The sequence below is a fragment of the Bos grunniens genome, chromosome 3 (genome assembly GCF_055505025.1).
Source record: "Bos grunniens cultivar Pamir isolate PY7600 chromosome 3, Bosgru_T2T1.0, whole genome shotgun sequence".
NCBI lineage: Eukaryota > Metazoa > Chordata > Mammalia > Artiodactyla > Bovidae > Bos > Bos grunniens.
Genome location: NC_141167.1, coordinates 5,607,241 through 5,628,360, shown reverse-complemented (window position 1 = coordinate 5,628,360; position 21,120 = coordinate 5,607,241). Strand labels below are relative to the sequence as shown.

General features: G+C 49.2%; 1 protein-coding gene and 1 non-coding gene across 5 annotated transcripts in view; both read right to left on the bottom strand.

The window, feature by feature from the left end:
- Positions 1-1,579: 1,579 nt before the first annotated feature.
- On the bottom strand, positions 1,580-1,652 carry TRNAE-UUC (transfer RNA glutamic acid (anticodon UUC)). The gene has a single exon. It is a non-coding gene; the product is annotated as a tRNA-Glu (tRNA).
- A 16,508-nt stretch (positions 1,653-18,160) lies between these two features.
- Positions 18,161-21,120, bottom strand: part of DRC11 (dynein regulatory complex subunit 11) — a 187,615-nt gene continuing 184,655 nt past the window's right edge. For all 4 annotated transcript variants that reach the window (XM_086376589.1, XM_086376598.1, XM_086376621.1 and 1 more), the window contains one exon: positions 18,161-18,751. In XM_086376589.1, the coding sequence (XP_086232715.1) occupies positions 18,626-18,751 (126 nt within the window). In that variant the 3' untranslated portion in view covers positions 18,161-18,625. The remainder of the gene's footprint in view (positions 18,752-21,120) is intronic.

The following is a 21,120-nucleotide window of genomic DNA, read 5'->3' as shown; positions in this document are numbered from 1 at the left end:
GACTTCACTTTCACTTTTCACTTTCATGCATTGGAGAAGGAAATGGAAACCCACTCCAGTGTTCTTGCCTGGAGAATCCCAGGGACGGGGGAGCCTGGTGGGCTGCCGTCTCTGGAGTCGTACAGAGTCGGACACAACTGAAGTGACTCAGCAGTAGCAGCAGCAGCACACAGGGGCTTCCCAGGCGGCCCCGTGGTAAAGAATCCGCCTCCAATGCACGAGACTCAGGTTCGACCACTGGGTTGGGAAGATTCCCTGGAGGAGGAAATGGCAACCCACTCCAGTGTTTCTTGCCTGGCGTGATACAGTCCATGGGGTTGCAAGGAGTCAGACACGACTGAGCACGCGTGCTCATGCCTGACACAGGTGAGAAGTCAGGTGTTTCCTCCCAGGGGTCTTTGACTGTAATAAAGACCGTCGCTGGGGGTCTAGATGGTGTGATAAAAGAAGCACAAAAAGCCCACATGTGGATGGAGGTCAGAGGGCAGCGGCCTGGGCCTGTCCTTTCCTGCTGTCCTGTGCAGTCTCTTTCCCCAGCTGGGCTTGGATTAAACCATCTTCAGGGTCCATTCCTGCTTGGAAGCCTTTGATATCTGAACCAAGTTAATGCTTAGAATCCCCCAAGGCTAAGTCCATCAAGCATGGGGAAGATAAGGAAAAATTCATCAAATCTCTCATCTGCCAACAAGACCTGAATTTCCATTAAATTCCTACTCTAAAGCCGATTTTTCCTTCGGCTTTGAAGGGCAGAGGAGGGTTGCCAGTGGGTCTGATCAAGCCGCCCCTGCTGCTGGCAAACAGGAAGGCATCTTGGCTTCCTCAGGCAATGAGAACTGGCTGCCAGGCTGTTACACTTTATTCTTTCCTGGAGGTTTGGGGAATCAGAACCAGGCTGCTTCTGAGCAGACCTGGACAGTCACCTGTCGAAGATGAGATCAATGTGAGTCTGAACGTGAAGAATCCACCTTTTCTTTTCTAAAAAACTGTAGGAATATATCAGCTCAGTTCAGTCACTCAGTCTTGTCTGACTCTGCGACGCCATGGACTGCAGCACGTCAGGCCTCCCTGTCCATCACCAACTCCCGGAGCTTGCTCAAACTCATGTCCATTGAGTCGGTGATGCCATCCAACCGTCTCATCCTCTGTTGGCCCCTTCTCCTCCTGCCTTCAATCTTTCCCAGCATCAAGGTCTTCACATCAGTGGCCAAAGTACTGGAGTTTCAGCTTCAGCATCAGTCCTTCCAATGCATATTCAGGACTGATTTCCTTTAGGATGGACTGGTTGCAGTCCAAGGGACTCTCAAGAGTCTTCTCCAATACCACAGTTCAAAAACATCAATTTTTCAGCACTCAGTTTTCTTTATAGTCCAACTCTCACTTCCATACATGACTACTGGAAAAACCATAGCTTTGACTAGACAGACCTTTGTTGGCAAAGTAATGTCTCTGCTTTTTAATATCCTGTCTAGGTTGGTCATAACTTTTCTTCCAAGGAGCAAGCATCTTTTAATTTCATGGCTACAGTCACTATCTGCAGTGATTTTGGAGCCCCCCTAAAAATAAATAAGTGAGATCCTAGTTCCCTGACCAGGGATTGAACCTGGGCCCAGAGCAGTGAAAGCACTAAGTCCTAACCACTGGACCACCAGGGAATTCTGTGGGAATATATACATAACATGAAATCTGCCATTTTAACCATTTCTAAACGTGTAGTTTGCGAAGAGTTGGACATGACTGAGTGACTAACACACACAGATGTGTAGTTCAGTGGCTTTAAGTACATGCACATCATTGGGCAACCGTCACCACCATCCTCTCGAGGGCATTTTTTCCTCTTCCCAAACCGAAGCTCTGTCCCCATCAAACGCCAGCTTCCCATGCTCCTTCCCCCAGCCCTAGGCAGCCACCCTCCTCCTTGCTGTCTCTGTGGCTTTGCCTCCTCCAGGGACCTCACACAAGTGGGATCACACACTGTTTGTCCTTTGATGACTGACTGCTTCACTCACCTTAACGTCTTCAAGGTTCATGTGTGTTGCGGCCTCTGTCAGGATCCCCTTCCCTTCCAAACCTGAATTGTGTACGGACTGCATTTTGTTTATCCCTTTATCCACCGCTGGGCACTTGGGTGGTTGCCACCTCTGCGGCTGCTGTGAAGAGTGAGGCTAAGGATAAGGGTGCCATGCCATGAGCTGCCCCGTGGCCTGCGTTCACTGTGGGCCCCCTGCCCCTGCTCAGAGGGGCTGCAGGAGTCCCTGCTCCCAGCCCTGGGGTTTCTCTGAAAGAAAGCAATGCCAGCCTGTTTCCTTTCTGGAATGCCCAGGCATTGTCCAGAATGCTGCAACACAGAGCAGAGAAGAAACAATTGTGGCCTGGAAAATGGTAAACCAGGGCTCCCTAATGTCGGTTTTCCACCAAAATAGAATCTTAGCACGCTGCTCACAGCACCAGGTATTAGAATCAGCACTGGGTATTAGAATGTGGTCGGAATTCTGATGGAGGCTCTAGGACATGTTAGCCTAATTATGAACACGCCCCTCCTCGCACCACCCCCCCCTACACACACCGCCCAAATAAGAACACATGCTAACTTGTTGAAGAGCATCGTACAGAAATATTCTTCTGGAGCCTTCTGAAATCTGGCAGGAACCACTGAGACTTTGGCTTCCGCCTTCGGAATGCTCTTCTCGACAATGACTGTTTAATAAGTTCAACTGCTTTTCATGGTCGTTTCTGCAGGTCTTTCCGTGAATGTCTGAGGATGCATGTCTCTTGTTTTTTTTTTTTCTGGCAGGGATACATGTTTCTTATTCCTCTAAGAGCAGCACAGAGCTTTTTAGTAGTCAAATTCAGTTAAAAGGAGGGAAAGTGGGCAAAAGACACAAAGAGATATTTCTCTGAATCCAGATGACAAGTAAGCACAAAAAAAGATGTTCAGCATCAGTAGCCATCAGGGAAATGCAAATGCAAATGACAACGAGATATCTGTGCAGAATCTATCAGAAGGGTTAAAGTAAAAGAGCGACAAGACCAGGTGTTGAGGAGGACGCGGAGAAACTGGATCCCTCCCCAGTCGCTGCTGAGGACGCAGCAGGGCACTGCTGCTCCAGAAAATATCTGGGCGATTTCTTATGAAACTAAACACGGGATTTTCACAGACCCAGAAATTTTACTCCTGGGCATTTATTCCGGAGAATGAAAATTTATGTTCACACAAAAAACCTGTACACAAATATTCATAGCAACTCTTTTTGGATAAGCCCCAACTGAAAAAAACCTCATTACAAGTATTTTCTTACATTCTTTGGGTTGTCTTTCCAGTTCACACTTTTTCCAAAAACGATATTTGAAATGCATCTGTTTAAGTCTACCCTGAAAATCACAGCAAAGCATCAAAATGTAAAGCTTCGATTTTGAAAGCTTAGATTCTTAGAACTGGGAATGAGTTGTGGACACAGATGCCCAGTTTTAGGGACAAACAGACTGAAGTTTGGGCAGATCGAGTCTCACCAAAGGTCTGTGCTCATGCTCAGTCGCTCAGGAGTGCCCGACTCTGGGCGACCCCGCGGACTGCAGCCCACCAAGCTCCTCTGTCCATGGGATGCTCCAGGCAAGAACACTGGAGTGGGTTGCCATGCCCTCCTCCAGGGGAGCTTCCCGACACAGGGATCAAACTTGAGTCTCCTGTGTCTCCTGCATTGGCAGGTGAATTCTTTACCACTGAATCACCGGGAAATCCGAAGGTGTGTACGCACCCGTTAGTGGCAAAACTGAGCTTGTACTGGGGTCTTCCCTGTTCTGTGTTCTTTTTCTTCTTCTTCGTTTTTTTTTTTTTTTGCTTTTTGTTTTTCTTTCTTTAGATAAAGCATAGATCAACTTTCATTTCTTACTCATTTAGTGGTTCCTTTTGCTGGTAATACTTACATTTTTCTATCAGTGGGTAAACTTTTGAAATGCTTTTCTGTCTTTTCCTTTATGCAAGCAATACCTGCCAGGTGTTCAGTCTGGCGGCATCTGTCGTTGTGATGGAGTTGCTCCCTGACAGCAGAAACTCAAAGGTGATGGCTTCACATGCTCCCTACTTTGGCTCATTTCATGGGTACCAAGCATGGCTCTTGGGCGTGAAGTTCTCTGATGCCCTTGTTCTGATTTCCAACGTGTAAGTAGTGTCTAGAACAGAACTTCTGAAATTGTATGTGCATGTGAGTCCCCTGGGGATGTGAAGAGATGCAGACTCTGATTCCCTAGGCCTGGGGTGGGGCCCAAGATGCTTTTTTCCTAATAACGTGTTCAGGGACCAGCGGCATCAATATCATCTGAGAAAGAAAGAAAGAAAGGAAGGAAGGGAGGGAGGGAAGGAGAGAGGGAGGAAGGGAGGGAGGAAGGAAGGGAGGGAGGAAGGGAGGAGGAGGAAGGGAGGAGGAGGAAGGAAGGAAGGAAGGAGGAGGGAGGAAGGGAGGGAGGGAGGAAGGAAGGAAGGAGGAGGAAGGAAGGGAGGGAGGGAGAGAGGGAGGAAGGGAGGGAGGAAGGGAGGGAGGGAGGGAGGAGGAGGAAGGAAGGAAGGGAGGGAGGGAGGGAGGGAGGGAGGGAGGGTGGAAGGGAGGAGGAGGGAGGGAGGAAGGGAGGAAGGGAGGGAGGGAGGGAGGGAGGAAGGAAGGAAGGAAGGAAGAAAGAAAGAAAAAGTCGCTTAGTCGTGTCCGACTCTTTGCGACCCCTTGAACTGTAGCCTACCAGGCTCCTCAGTCCATGGACTTTTCCAGGCAAGAGTGCTGGAGTGGGTTGCCATTTCTCATAAATGCAGAATCTTGGACCCCAATCCTGACCCAGGGATAAGGAATCTGCATATTAACAAGATCCCCGGGAGATTCAAGGGCATATCCGATAGGGAGAGGGGCTGCTCAGGGACGCATATCGGTACAGTCACGGCAGGAGCTCCGAGCTGCAGGTGAAGATCCACAGACAGCACTGCACCCAGGTTCTGCCGGGAGCCCTGGTGGGTCCTGGCGCCCCCGGCAGGCTCTTTAAGATCGAGCTGGGTCATTCGTGCTTTTTTCCTTTTAGGCCGCCTTGGGGACCCACCGCTGCTCCTCCTCCTTCCCTTCCCTCCCTGGTGGTCTGTTTCCTGATTGCATAAATACCTCGCAACTCCGCTGTGGTCCGCTGTGAACACTTCCTAGTTAACAGGCATCTGTTTTGTGCAGTGGGCCTTCTCCCCATCTTACAAGCTGTGTTCTCACTAAAGTCCCAGGGACCACAGGCATAGATGGGGTCTGGCGGGCAGGATTCCAAGACATTTTATTGACCTCCAGCTGCCCTAAGGCATCCTAGAGGTGGCCATGTGACCGCAGCATCGCATTTCAGCTGCCAGCATCCCTCCCCTTCACGGAAGTCGGGGCCTGGGCTTGAGGGTATTGTGCGGGGAGAGAGGCCATTTGGCTCATAGAATCTTAGGAGAGTTTATGGACCTAATAATGCCAGCAGGAGAGCTGGCTGAAAGCACCATAGTGTACCCAGCTTGTCTCCAAGAAACCAACTTTCAAGGAGAGTTTATTGGCCCCAATATACCGTCTCCCCCATTCTCTTGGTTTGGCTTCCTCTTATCACCAGGACAATCTCCATTCCACATGGATTCACCAAGGCAACAGGAAGGAAGGCTTTGAAAGATGCATTCTATTCAAGGGACCTTCGCTCTCTCCTCCACGGTCAATGGAAGTCATTAGGATTTAGCATTTCCCAATTAAGTACGTCAGCGGGGACGTGTGTGCTTGTTCACGTACATCTGGATACGACAGTGATGATGGTTTGATAAGGTAACGCTCATACTCTAATGTAATTGGCCAAGGCAAGGAGAAAACAATGGGCAAACACAGATTTATTTAGTTTTGGGCAACGCTTGTTGAATCCTCAGTTCTTTTTTGTTTTAAAGAAACAGTTTTTAAAATATTTATTTTATCTTTATTTATCTTTGGTGGTGCTGGGTCTTCGTGGCTGCACGCAGGCTTTCTCTAGTTGTGGAGAGTGGGGGCTTCTCTCTGGTTGCGGTGAACGGGCTTCTCGTGGCAGCCGCGGCATCTCTTGTCGGGGAGCACAGGCTCCAGGGTGCACGGGCTTCCGCGGTGGCTGTGCTTGGGCTTAGCAGTTGTGGCTCGAAGGCTCTAGAGTGTGCTGGCTTCAGCAGCTGCGGCGCATGGGCTTAGCGGAATCTTCCCGGATCAGGGATCAAACGCACGTCACCTGCATTGGCAGGTGGGCTCTCATCCACTGTACCACCGGGGAAGTCCTCCTCAGTTCTGAAAAGGAGAGAAGGAAAAGGAGGAGATGCCAGGTTTTCCACTTGTTTGCATTTTCGCCAAATCCATTTGACTATTAAGCCTGTCTGGTTAATATCACATTTCTTGAAATGTTTCACGACTATTTCTCTGTGTGTAAATGATCAGAGAAGTTAAAACCAGTTATGCCCCTTTCCTCAGTGCGTAACCCCCTCCCATCCAGCACTCCATTTTTCTCCTTACAGCTCATGCCTCTGTGGTAAAGTGGGGTCATCCTTAGGGGGGACCGGAGAGTGGGCTTGCAGTGGAGTCTGCACTTGATTGTCAGTCTTCTGTCCTCAGAGATGGGTCTTATCTTCTCCCCACCTTGTGCACCCCGTGTTGCCCACTGGAAGCAGGGCCGTCCTTAGAGTGTCTGGACTTAAGGGGAGACATTTAGATGGATTCATCCATTCCTGGATTCTCTGTGCCAAAGATCTGCCTCTTCTGTGTCTTGCATGGGGATGGCCCCAATACAGCACCCGTTTCAAGCATCTCCTCTGCATCCTGTGATCCCCAGTTATGGAGCATGTGGGAGGGTAGAGCACCATCCAGGAGGTAGGAGTGGGTACAGGCAGAGACTGGTTACTGTCAGTCTCTGCCCCTTGAGCCGGTTGCACTGTACAACCAGCTCCACTGCTTTTGAGGGACTCCCTCTAAAATGCTATCCTCGAACATATTTTGAAACCTTGCAGAGCATTGTCAAATGGTGACTTCTTACCTCTTGTATGGATAGTTTGAAAGTCCTCCCACCATCACCTCATTTTTTAAAACAAATTTGTTTCATTGTTGTAAGAACACTTGCGATCTACCCTTTTTAAGCAGACAACAGAGTCTCCTTGGGCTTCCCAGGAGGTTCAGTGGTAAAGAATCTTCCTGCCAATGCAGGAGACACAAGAGATGCAGGTTCAATCCCCGGGTCGGGAAGATCCCCTGGAGGGAAGCATGGCAACCCACTCCAGTATTCGAGACTGGAGAGCCCCATAGACAGAGGAGCGTGGCAGGCTGCACTCCATGGGGTCGCACAGAGTCGGACAGGACTGATGCTGCTCACATGCGCAGAGTCTTGTTGACTGTGGGTAGGATGCTGTGCACCTGGTCTCTAGAGCTTATTCATGTTGCTTCATTGAAACTTTACATCTGTTGATTAGCAGCTCCCCTTTCCCCTCCCTACTCAGTGCCTCATTTTGATGCAAATTCAGGTGTTTGTCAGAGATCCTGCTCAGCAGGGGGCAATGCTGTCCTCAGTGACCATCACAAGCAGGACACCCAGTGCCCTGTGGCAACTTCTAGGGAACCGCCTCTCAGAGATGTCCATCTTGCCAGAGAATACAGGGAATGGGAGTCTGAGTGAAGCGCTTTCCTTGCTGTCAAGGTTGTTGTTGTTCAGTGGCTTAGTTGCGTTTGACTCTTTGTGACCCCATGAACTACAGCACGCCAGGCCTCCCTGTCTATCACCATCTCCCGGAGTTTACTCAAACTCATGTCCATTGAGTCGGTGATGCCATTCAACCATCTCATCCTCTGTCGTCCCCTTCTCCTCCTGCCCTCAATCTTTCCCAGCATCAGGGTCTTTTCCAATGAGTCAGTTCTTCGCATCAGGTGGCCAAAGTATTGGAGCTTCAGCTTTAGCGTTAGTCCTTCTGATGAAGGTAACGGGAGTTTATTTCAACCCTTTCCTGACCACGACTTCCTTGCCCCTTCCTCTTTCCCTTTACGTCCGGTGTGGTAGGAGGGACTGGGGCCTTTTTACACATCACAGCACAAGCATCACGGCCTGCCTGCTTTCCCATTGGTGGGAGCCCGGAGAGGGTGGAGCCAGGGCGGAACTGGGGCCCATTGGTGAGAGCCCGGAGAGGGTGGAGCCAGGGCGGAACTGGGGCCTCTCCGAAGGCGTCTGCAGACACGGATCCTTCAGATGTCTCCAACACGGCCTGGCTCTCCCAGTGTTGCTCCCACCTGTCCTTGGCCAGTTTCCAGGATGGCAGAAATGATGGACGGGTATCCTCTGCTGAGGAGTCCATGACTCAGGGTACCCCTGGAGGGCTGGCAGGAGGCCACAGCCTCGTAGTCTATGATTTTCACTCCCCGCTACTTTATCCTTCCAACTTTCTGTGTGCATGAAACGTTGACCCAGCTGGGCCACTTTTGAGAATCCATCCAGCAGAAACAGACGAGGCACCGAACAAAGCTATGCTTGAGATGATATTTGTCGTGGTAGCATTGTTGTGGCCCAGATGGTCAGCTGCAGCCAGCTGATGTGCTACTGCTGCTGAGATAAAGAACATGTCCTTTGGTTGCAGGGGGGATGGCCAGCAGCAGTCTTCCAGGCCCATCTTTTAAGCGAAAGTCATGGTCCTCCCATGGGGCTTCCCAGGTGGCGGTAAGTGGTAAAGAACTTGCTTGCCAATACAGGTAGACATAACAGACAGGGGTTTGATCCCTGGGTTGGGAAGATCCCCTGGAGGAGGGCATGGCAACACACTGCAGTCAGTATTCTTGCCTGGAGAATCCCATGGACAGAGGAGCCTGGTGGGCTAGAGTCCATAGGGTTGCAAAGAGTTGGACATGACTGAAGCAACTTAGCACGCACGCATGGTCCTCCTGGGCAGACTCTGGCCAACAGTAGTGATCGAGTAGAAGAAGTTAGTGACTGAAGACCCGCTGAAAACACAAGTAGGACTTCGGAATCTTACTTGCACAATTTCCTATCGACCAGGTGAGGGCTCGGCTGGGACCACAGCACTGGGCAGTCAGCTGAGACCCTCTGTTGCACAGCAACCTCACACTCTGCGTTGTCCTCCGTGGCCAGGACCCGCCTTTGGCCCAAGTCCATCCAGTGCTCAGTCAACTCACACTTGAGAACCACTTTCATCATGAGGTCAGTAGCAGCCTGTGCCATGCACGGAATAGTTCCAAAGGAATTGCCGGCTCAGTAATCATCTCTTCTCACTCATGGTCATTCTTCCCTCCCTTTTCCATGCATACTTCTCTGTCCCCGAAATGTTCCACAGTCCCCAGGAAGGGACCACCGCGTGATGGACGTTTCCTGTGAATGTTTGCAGAATAGATGAGATGGCAGGGACAGGCTGAGGAGTGGCGGTCACCCAAGCAGGCAAAAAAAAAGGGGGCATTCCTTGAATATTTGTACATTTGCTTATTGGAGATGGCAGAATAGCCTGCATTCTATTAGTAAACAAAGATACTTATTCTTAGGTATGATACTTATACGTATGATACTTATTCACATGTACTCAAGATACATGCCTTTACATTTAGAATAAGAGATTGCCGGCATGGCCTGGGCTTAACAGAGCACGTTCCCTGCCCCAAACTGACCAAGAGCAGTGCTGGCCACGCTCCACTTGAGGGCACTGTGGTCCCAGGGTTGTTCTGGAGTCCCTTCAGCTGGATCCCTGGGCAGGCGCCTGACTGGTCCAGCTCTTCATCAAACTCTCAGTGCGCTCCTTGAAGAATGGGATCGGTCTCCATCCTCATCGGGGACAGAAGCCTTGAGCTGAGTGTCTGGTTCTTCGGGGCTGGCTTTGCACAGAGCCCTGGCTGTCATGGCCATCAGAGAAGCGATGCTAGTCTCTGCAGGTGTGGCGAGCTCTCAGCTGCCGTCTGCACAGGGGTGCCTGTCCCAGTTCAGTTCCTTACTAGTGGGAGAGAGGCTGGGTCCACCTTCCACAGAGCTGAGGGTCTGGGGTGGAGCACCCCTTGGTGCTGGCCTGCAGCAAGCTCACCGCCCAGCCTCGGGAGCCAAGCCCACGAAGCCGCAGTAGAAACCTGTGTGGTCAGGTTGTCATCTTAGTGTCGGCTGACTGATCGTGCCTCCTTCTCCCGGGACCAGCAGAGAGGGCAGGAATGGGCTTCACCAAGGTTGGGCGCCGCCCGTGTCCAGATCTGGAGCCTTTGGAGGACGGAAGAGGCCCGTCTGTAGATGCAGGCCGAGCCCACACAGCTCGTACGCTCTCCTGCCACTGGACATGGCACCATCGTGCTCCAGGGACGAACACAAAACCTCTGTCATCCCGCGTCCCTTCAGCTCATTACCATAAACACTATTAAATCCTGGCAGCACAATAATCCCTTCCCTGTGTATGTGTGAGCATGTATTATGCAAGATTCAAAGTCACTTGATACCAGGAGGACAGTAAAGAGACTCTCTGCATAGGGCAGAAATAATTTGCAAGACCAACTTGGGGTAGAGGGTTCTCAAATGAACCCCAGTGGTCCCACAGCTTTCAGAGGGCCAGGCAGGCACCCCTTTTGATGAGCTGCGTAACAAAAGGCACTTGGCTGGGGGCATTATAATTTGCTCTAACCAGTTCCAAAGGACTCCTGTTTTCAATGATGTAGAGAGACATACTCAGGTCGCAGGACGTGGGCATTGTACTTAGTATAAACACACACACAAAAGCTATGCGAGGGTATTTTGGATGTCTGGTTGGGGCGGATGTAATTAAATTTGCCTTGGAGAACCCTTTGAAGTCCGTGGCTAGCTGCTTTGTATAAAGCTCGGGTTCCCCACCAGCTCATCCTTCAGTTGTAGAATTCTCGCTAATTGGGAAGTTGCTGAGGCAGAATCAATTAGTTTCCACTTGGAGTAAATTCTGTCCTCTAGTGGGGCTGTCATCCCCACTCTGGCTGTTGCAGGTCACCTGGCGGGGTGACCTGCTGTGTTCAGGGAGCCACGGGAGCCCCTAGGACCCAGGGTGGGTCTGGGCACTGAGCCCTGCACCCCCGTGTGTGCCGTGGGGAGACCGAGGTTTCTGGTTGGCACCAGCTTCTGCTCAGGCCCAGCCCTGCTGGGGTACCGCCCGAGGAGACCTCCCCACCACTGAGCCCCATGAACTCGGCAGCCTGGCTGGTGAGGAAAATGTCAGATCTCACTGGGTGGATGCTGCTGGAAGTGGCCTGCATGTGCCACACCCAGAGCAGAAGCCCAGCAAGTGGGCTTCTCCTTTTTTTTTTTTCCTTTTCTTGTATTTATTATTATTATTTTTTTATTGAAGTATAGCTGATCTAGAGTATTGTGTTAGTTTCAGGTTTATGGCACAGTAATTCAGTTATTTATATACATGCACTAAATTGCTTCAGTTGCGTCTGATTCTTTGCAACCCTATGGACTGTAGCCTGCCAGTTTTCTCTGTCCATGGGATTCTCCAGGCAAGAATATTGGAGTGGGTTACCATTTCCTCCTCCAGGGGATCTTCCTGACCCAGGGATCAAACCCAAGTCTCTCATGTCTCCTGCATTGGCAGAAGGGATCTTTACCGATAGAATCGCCTGGGAAGCCCCATTTATACACATCAGTTCAGTTCAGTCACTCAGTTGTGTCTGACTCAGCGACCCCATGGACTACAGCACACCAAGCCTCCCTGTCCATCACCAACTCCTGGAGCATACTCAAACTTGCCCATTGAGTCAGTGATGCCATCCAACCATCTCATCCTCTGTCATCCCCTTCTCCTACTGCCTTCAATCTTTCCCAGCATCAGGTTGTTTTCCAAGGAGTCAGTTCTTCGCATCAGGTGGCCAAAGTGTTGGAGTTTCAGCTTCAGCATCAGTTCTTCCAATGAATATTCGGGACTGATTTCCTTTAGGATTGACTGGTTGGATCTCCTTGCAGTCCAAGGGACTCTCAAGACTCTTCTCCAACACCACAGTTCAAAAGCATCAATTCTTTGGCGCTCAGCTTTCTTCACAGTCCAACTCTCACGTCCATACATGACGACATAGCTTTGACTAGATGGACCTTTGTTGGCCAAGTAATGTCTCTGCTTTTTAGTATGCTGTCTGAATTGGTCATAGCTATATATACATATATTGATATAATTCAGTTATTTATATACATATATCCTTTTTCAGATTCTTTTTGCTCATAGTTTATTACCAATATTAATATAATTCCCTGTGCTATACAGTAGGTCCTTGTTGGTTATCTATTATATATATATAGTGTGTGTGTGTTAATCCCAAGGTCCTAATTTGTCCCTTTCCTCCCCCATTCCCCTTTGGTAACCATGTTTGTTTTCTATGTCTGTAAATCTCTTTTTGTTTTGCCAATAAGTTCATTTGTGCCTTTATTTTATTTCACAAATATGCAGTATCATATGACATCTGTCTTTCTCTGTATGGCTTGCTTCACTTAGTATGATAATCTGCCTCAAATTGCATTCTTTCCTTCTTTTTTATGACTGAGTAATATTCCATTGAGTCAGTGATGAGTTGGTGGCTCAACAGACATAAGTTTGAACAAACTCCAGGAGATGGTGAAGGACAGAGGAGCCTGGCGTGCTGCAATCCATGGGGTCACAAAGAGTCAGACTGAACAACAACATTTCATTATTCATTATTTCATTTCATTATTCATTATTTCATTTCATTATTCAATATACCATATATTATTTTATCTGTTTGTCTGTTGATTGGACATCTCTGCAAGTGGGCTTCTAAAGTGCTGGCACCACCTCCACTTCAAATCCTGGATGGTGAGCAAAGTGCCTTTATTGTATTTGTGTCATAACTCAACAAAATCCCGAATGCACATCCCCTCTCACGAGCGTTCACGTTTTGATAAAAGACTATTGGAAAGTTCTCCTTCAGAAGAAAGACTCTAAAGGCAGTTTCAGGTGGTGAGAGCCCATCTGTGCTGAGTCACTGTAGTCGTGTCTGACTCTGCAGGGGTAGATGAATATTGCCCTTGCTCTCCAGGGCGAGGAAGACCTCTCACCAGACAGGGCTCCAGCCCTAAATCTGTAATTCTGGGACATGAAATCAGCCAGGATGTTCAGAGAATCACATGCAGAGCACGGCAGCTCTGACTCCAGCTGTTTATCTTCTTCATCAGCACTGGGCTTGCTTCTGTTGGGGTAGCCCCCGCCCTGACCCCGGCACGCTGCTCTGTTCACTGTAGAGATGCTGAATATTGGGCTGCAGGCAGAGGACCCTGCCTCGCAATGCTGCGGGTGCTGCCCTCGGGGATGCGTCCGAGCCCAGGTGTTTAGGAGTCGGGTGAGCCTGGTCACAGTCTTCTTATCGCCAGTGACCCTGATGACTGTCATGGGTTAAGGCTTAAGACCTCCTTCTCTGGAGTGCTTCCATCCCAAGGGCAACAGGAACTCAGAGCTAGAAGGATGTTTATGAGTCTCACCCCCAGGTCTTTCACAGATGAGGAAACACATGTGGCTCCCTGGGGACCCCCAGGAAGGGCCCTGCACCACCGGTGTTCAGCTTCCCTCCCCGTCCCCCGAGTCGTGGTGTGGTCTGGTGGTGTCTGGAGCAACTCTGTGACTTTGGGAAGGCTGACAACCTCTCTGAGCTCTGCGTGGAGAGCGGGGAGTCTGGTTTGGGTTTTTTGTGGCTGCACTCTTCTGAGCGGCCCTTCCTGCTCCCTGTGCAGCGGGGAGCCATGGGGGGGCCAAGTCAGCCTTTCCTGCTGCAGCGGGAAGCCCTCAACCCCCTCCCACGGGGATCAGGAGGCGGATGTCTTCACCATGCACTCGCTCAGTGCAGCTCGTAAACACACTGCGGGGCCCAGGAGCGCCTGCGGGGACGCCTCCCTCTTGTGCTGCTCTCGGGGGGAGCCCTGAGGCTCAGGGAAGCCGGCGTCAGGGGCATCTGCCATCAGCCCTGCTGAGAAAGTGGGGGCCACGGGGGTGTGCATGCATGTGTGCACGTGAACATGTGCTCATGGGTGTGTGGGTGTGCGTGGGTTCACAGGGGTGGGATGTGTACATACGTGGGTATCAGTGCATGTGTTTTGTCTGTGCGTTCACGTGTGTGCGCATGTGTGTGTGTGGCTCGTGTGTTTCTGTGTGCAGTGTTATGTGTTGTGTGTGTGTGGATGTGTATGGTTGGACTGGCTCAAGGTCACCCAGCTCGCTTGTGAGTCTGGACTCAGCCGGGCCCAGACCACGGGGCTTTCCAAGAAGCCACAGCCCTCCTCCCAGATGCTGGCTGATGTCCTTCCAGATGGGCTGGGAGAGACCTGTGAACAGGCTGGAGCAGTGATCTCTCTACCCAGGGGCTCTAGAGATGAGCCCGTGGTGTCCCCGAGGGGGCGACAGAGGCCTCCCAGACCCCAGACGGGCCACAAGGGAAACGGTCAAGGGGAAGGGCTGGGGGTGGGGGTGGTGGGGGGACCCTGCAGAGGGCCCTGGTTCTGCAGGTACACCCTGGCCCTGGGGAGGCAGGGCTGTCCCAGGGCAACCCTCCATCACGTCACCACACTGCACTGTCGTCTCAGGAAGCTGGGGACCTGCTGTGGAAGAGCAGGTGGTGTTCACAGAGACCTCACCAGGTACCCGGCTCTGCTGGGCACACTGGTCAGAGCTGGGATCGCTCCTCACCGCAGCGCGAGGCAGAGACCAAACTCCTGCCCAGTGAAGACGCGGAGGGCACAGGGCCAGCAAGAGTGGGGGGTCAGTCAAGGCCTTTGCTCTAAACCTCTGGAATTGATGGTGGAGACAGAATTTCTAAGATGCTTAATCTCTAGGCCAAAAGAGAGAGGCCCTGTCCGTTTGCCATGTGGAGGACCTGGGTGAGCTGCCCTGTGTGAAGAGAGAGACTTCTGAGGACGGTTCAGTGGGTGTGGGTTGGGGGAGTTGGAGGGTGGGGGTGGGTGTGAGGGTGGAGTATGGGGGCAGAGGCCAGGACTCCTGGAGGCAGACTCCTGGGCTCTGGGTTATCGCCCCAAAACCCAATATGCAAAGTGCACTGTGAAATGTCTATGAGGCGATAAACCCATAGGGAGTGCATTCCACGTGCCAGGGGCCCTAAATACGCCGTCTTAGGTAGTTATATGGGCAGGAAGTGCAGCCGTTTTGAAGAGCTAAGCAATCAGACAGATCTGCCATATACTCATGGAATCTCAGATTCTCCATCCAGGAATCATTGCTAAGCTGGATCCCTTAGGCTAAGTCTTAGGGTGGGTGCCCCAGTTCCCACACCCCTTGTTCGGATCTGGGTCCATGTAGCCAGTACATAAGTCGTTTATTGATGGCCCCACCCCCACTAGACTGCAAAGCCGTTCCCTTGAGCATCTTGGCACATAGAAGGTGCTCAGTAATAGACTTGGAGAATGAACCCCACATCTCTGCATGCTGCAACTGTGTCTTCTAATGGCTGGGGATGGATAAGGGGACGACCCATCAGTGAATGAGTGATTCTAACAGTGCATGGTGCCAAGTTGCTCAGTCGTGTCCAACTCTTTGCGACCCTGTGGACTGTAGCCCACCAGGCTCCCCAGTCCATGGGATTCTCCAGGCAAGAATACTGGAGTGGGTTGCCATTCCTTTCTCCAGGGGATCTTCTCCACTCAGGGATCAAACCTTCGTCTGCCTCCTGCGTTGGCAGGTGGGTTCTTTCCCACTAGTGCCGCCTGGGAAGCCTCATGGTGCAGGGAGACATATTTTGGGTCAAGATCCCTTTGATTTTCCAAACCTTACTGTTGAAGTAGCTGCCCTCTTGGTTTCAAACCCATTGGTCTTTTGTGGTTTCTCTGTGCTTGTTAGTATCATCTGCTGCTACTGCTGCTGCTGCTAAGTCGCTTCAGTCTTGTCTGACTCTGTGTGACCCCATAGATGGCAGCCCACCAGGCTCCCCCATCCCTGGGATCCTCCAGGCAAGAACACTGGAGTGGGTTAGTATCATCTATGCTTCTCTTAAAATCTTCAGACCTGCAAGGGCACCAGAAGCCAAAAGTAGCTTGGGCCCCTTGAAGTCACGAGTGGCTGAAGCTAGTGTCGCCCTTTGAAATAACCACGTGACACCACCCACAGTTGCTGTCTTCATATCACACATGATGGAGCATTAGGAAGAACCTCGAAAATAGTTTCCGAGCGTTGTGCACTTGAACTTTGCAGACGTGCTCAGTCATATCCTGCTCTTTGAGGCCCCATGCACTGTAGCCACCAGGCTCCTCTGTCCACGGGCTTCCCCAGGCAAGGATACTGGAGTGGGTTGCCATTTCCTCTGCTAGCGGATCTTCCCAACCCAGGGATCGAACTCATGTCTCCTGGTTTGGCAGGTGAGTTCTTTAGCATCTTTGCCACCTGGGAAGCCTCAGCGTTAGGGTGTCCTAAACCTTCTAGTTCTGGACCGAGGTGTCTGTTTAAGGACTGACAGTCTCAGGAACATGCTCAAAAGAATGCTGAGTTAGCCCGCAGTCGTTCCGGGTCCAAAAACAGGGCAAGCTGAGGGCAGAGCCACTGAGAGCTTTAATTCCACTTTAGTCAGATTTCATTGCACAGAAGCTCCTTTAATGAGGGTTAATGACATTCATTACTGTCTCCTTCACTTAAGAACATGCTCAGGAGGGGCGAATTGTCACATCAGGCCCAGGAACAGCTCAGGCCCCAGCTCAGAAGTGTCTGTTTGTCCTTCCTTCCCACAGTTCCTTCCTTCTTCCCCCCTCTGCATGCTTTTATTTTCCTTTCCTCCCATCAGTCAAGGCTGTCATTTCTCTGCATCAGGTAAGAACAGGGGTTGTAGCACATGGCTGCATCATTTTCCCAGGAAGACCTCAGATTTTAAACATGGATTGTGGGGCTTCTCTGGTGGCCCAGTGGTTAAAAATCTGCATTTCCATTGCGTGGAGCACAGGTTTGACTTCTGGTTGGGGAACTAAGATCCTGCATGCTGAATGGTGTGGCCAAAAAGTAAGTAAAAATAAATTAAACATGCATCCCTTACGGTTTGATGAGCTGGCCAGTGGACGATGATGTAGTGATTCTCATGGCTTTATAACTTGGATTCTATTATTTGCAATGAACACCAAACCCCAGAGCCTTGAAGTTCTCGTCTGGGATCAAAACCAAGGATTTGCTCCCATGACATGTGAAAAGAGGGGACTCACCCTGGAGAGATGAAGGTTTCCCTGCTCTCTGGGCTCAGAGTGGGGAGTCTGTCCACCCCTCAGGCCTCTTGGAGCCTTGGCCAGACATGGTCTGGGGTGGTTAAGGGGCCAACAGGCTGACGGCTGAAGTCGGGGTTCCTTTGGCAAATCTATGGCGGTGAACTTGGAAAAGTGGTTTGTTCGAGAGAACAGATTCAGAGACGTACAGAGCAGACTTGGTGCATGTGGGCCCGGGCTGTCTCTTTCTCTCCTAATCTGTGCCCATGTCCTGTACAGACGCAGGCTGAGGGGTCTATGCTGATGGCCAGAAGATACCTGGGAACCACTGCCTGTTTCTGGCATTAAAGATCTAACCCATTGAATATCTCGGGAAAGCCTGGAGACGAAGCTGGGTCTATAGAGAAGGAGATTGTAGAACTTTCTGTGCCATAGCCCCATACTGTGCAACAGTTAATTTGAATTAAATTTAATTAAGTTTACCCCACCTCAGCTTGTCTCCTTCCTCTGTGTTCTCACAGTTTAGAAGTGGGTCACTCACTGTCTTCTACCAAGTAGGCATTCATGTTCTTACAAAACTGAAACTTATCTTTGACCCTCATTTTTCTATTCTTTAATTCTTTTTTTTTTCCTTAGCATTTGTTTTACTTCTTTGTTTAGCATTTCTCTTCTACAATTCTTATCCCATTTTATTTTTGGCTACACCTCACGGGCACTTAGGTCCCCGACCAGGGATTGAACCCAGGGCCACTGGATTGCCGGGGAAGTGCCTACTCCATTTTCATGCTGTGCTTTTCATCTAGCTGTTGGGCTGCCAGTGCTCCAGCACTTCCAAAGATCAGTCACCTGGGAACTGAGGCAACGACTTCAGCCTCCGTGTTCCAAATATTAGCTCTGTGGCCCTGGGTCTCAGCCTCCCCATATTTAAAGTCAGAAGATTGAAATCATTAATTTAAAAATCCTTTTTTAGCTTTAGCAACCAAATTAGAGTCAGTTCAAGAAAAAGTTTTTATTCCATTATTTAAAGTATATGAATAGAGCAAAGAATTAATTTATTAAAATATGTGCAAGATAATATATGGTATACATGAATTACTACAAACCTAGTCATATCAATGACAGACTGAACGTACTAGTTGTCAAATTAGAATATTTTCTAACTATCAACATTTAAATCTGGCAACTAGTACTGTTGAGATGAAGTATCCAACTTGTGGAGAGATTGTGGAGTATGTGAAGAGTGAGTTTGGCTTATATACAAACTTTACATAGGCTAAGAAACAGTTACAAGCTGTAGAAATGGTTGTTATGGACAGCTAACTTGGTGGTCAACCTATGAAGACCTGAGTGGGAGCAAGGCTGATGGGCATGGGGCATCAATGCGGGTCTTCAGATGGGCAATGGTCAATCTCCTCTGTCAAGTCAGAGACACCCGCATCCCCGGCTCCTCAGAAAGGCATTACTTTTTCTTTTCCTCCTTTTTCCCTTTCTTCTCCTTTTTTCCTTTGTCCTTTTCATTTTCTTTGTTACCTCCTGTTAATGCCAAGGCTCGCTTTTTACCCATAGGGGTCTTGGCATACCAGTCCTGAAATCAAACAGATGTTTAGGAAAATATGAAAATGACATGAATTCACTGGTATGCCCTTAAAAATAAAGACAAGCTTGCTGAAAGGAAGGGGGCAAGCAGCCATTAAACTCTGGGCTTTTAAGGTATGTTCTTTCTTAGTGGTTTTGTATATTTCTACAGTATTTGAAACTTTCACCTTAAAGAGTTAACAGAGAGACTACTTGCCAGGTCAAACCAAGAGCCCTTCCCACTAAGTCACCTGACTTCCTGGGGGTCTTGCTCTAACCCCAAGTTACCGAGGTTTTTTTGGTAATGTGAGTAGCTCCCTGTGGTTCAGACAAGACCATCAGCTGGACTGATGACCAACTGTGAACCTTGGGAGGGCTTCAAACACTCTGAGGGAGACTGTTGAAAACAAGACAGAAACACTGGAGCCAAAAGATCCCAAAAGCACTCAATAATCACAACTGGCCCTGTAATGACGTGTTTCTCAACCTTCACTTATATTTGAAATTTGAGAAACACTTTGGCTTGCAAACTCTGAAGTCGTATTTCATTAAATGACTATTGTTTGTGTTTATGCTTAGTTGCTCAGCGATGTCCTACTGTGACCCCATGGACTGCAGCAGGCCAGGACTGCATGTCCATCACCAACTCCTAGAGCTTGCTCAAACTCATGTCGATCGCATCGGTGATGCCATCCAACCATCTCATCCTCTGTCGGCCCCTTCTCCTCCTTCCTTCAATCTTTCCCAGTATCAGGGTCTTTTCCAATGAGTCAGTTCTTCGCATCAGGTGGCCAAAGTATTGGAGTTTCGGCTTCAGCATCAGTCCTTCCAATGAATATTCAGGCTGACTTCCTTTAGGATGGACTGGATGGATCTCCTTGCAGTCCAAGGGACTCTGAAGAGTCTTCTCCAACACCGCAGTTCAAAAGCATCAATTCTTCAGTGCTCAGCTTTCTTTATGGTACACAACTCTCACATTCATACATGACTACTGGAAAAACCATAGCTTTGACTAGATGGACCTTTGTTGGCAAGGTAACGTCTCTGCTTTTTAATATGCTGTCTAGGCTTTTCTATAGCTTTTCTTCTAAGCAGAAAGCCATTTCCTCCTCCAGGGGATCTTTGCAACCCAGGGATTGAACCTGTGTCTCTTGCACTGCAGGTGGATTCTTTACCCAGTGAGCTATTGGGAAGCCCTTAAATGACTATAATAAACATTATTTATCAATTCTCCTATTGACGGACTTAGAGGTGATTTTCAATATTTTGTCATTATGAATGCTGTTGAAATTCACAAGTTTAATATATATGAGAAAGCTTATATTAGAAAGCTTCTCTGGGGCATATACCCAAAAAAGAATTCCTGGGGTTGTAGGTAGGTCATGAGCCTCTTCAATTTTATCTCTGAAGGGGTGTGAGTAGGACACTGTCTCAGTCTTTGTCTTAAAATGCCTGTATTTTCTTCCATCTCTTGGATGCTGGTTTGTGTGTAAGTATGTGTGCTGTGTGCTCAGTCATGTCTCTTTGTGACCTCACGGACTGTAGCCCATCAGGCTTCTCTGCCCACGGGATTCTCCAGACAAGAATACTGGAGTGGGTTGCCATTTCCCTCTCTAGCAGATCTTCCTGACCCGGGGATTGAACCTGTGTCTCTTGCATCTCCAGCATTGCCAGGAGAATTCTTTACTACTCTGATTCCTGAGAATCCCCTGGAGGCTAGTTTTGCTGGATATAGATTTTAGGCAGCCAGTTATTTTTCCTCAGCACTTTGAAGATAGGCTTTCACTTTCTTCTGGTACTAATTGTTGCCAAGGAGACGTCTAATTTCCCCACTGCTTCTCTGCAGGTAATCTGGTATCATAAGACTGGCTTGTCATCTTGTTCTCAGTTTGACAATAATGTATGTAGACATAGATCTGTTTTACTCATTCGGCTGGGCATGTGGAATTTGTTTTTAATCTAAGAATTCATGTATTCAAGTTAAGAAAGTTCTTAGCAAGTATTTCTTCAAATAATCATTCCTCTGGTATTTCCTCTCTTCTTCCAAAACTATTATCTGGGTGCCAATGTTTTCAAAGGCTGTTACTTGCCATTTATAGGTTTTATCTGTTTATTTTTTTGTGCTGCTTTCTGAGGGAGCTCCCTAGGACCATCATCCATTCCACTAATCTGTTCTTTGACCATCTCTAGCCTGGCATTCACATCTCTTTTGTTTTTTGACTTTTTATGTTAGTGACTATATTTTTCATTTCTAAGCTTTCTGTGGGCTTTTTTTTGATATAATTATCTGTTTTTACTCCATTTCTGCCCATCTTTGTTTCAAACCTTTGTATGTTTCTCTAATGGAAGTTATGGTTTCATTATACTAATCTAATTATA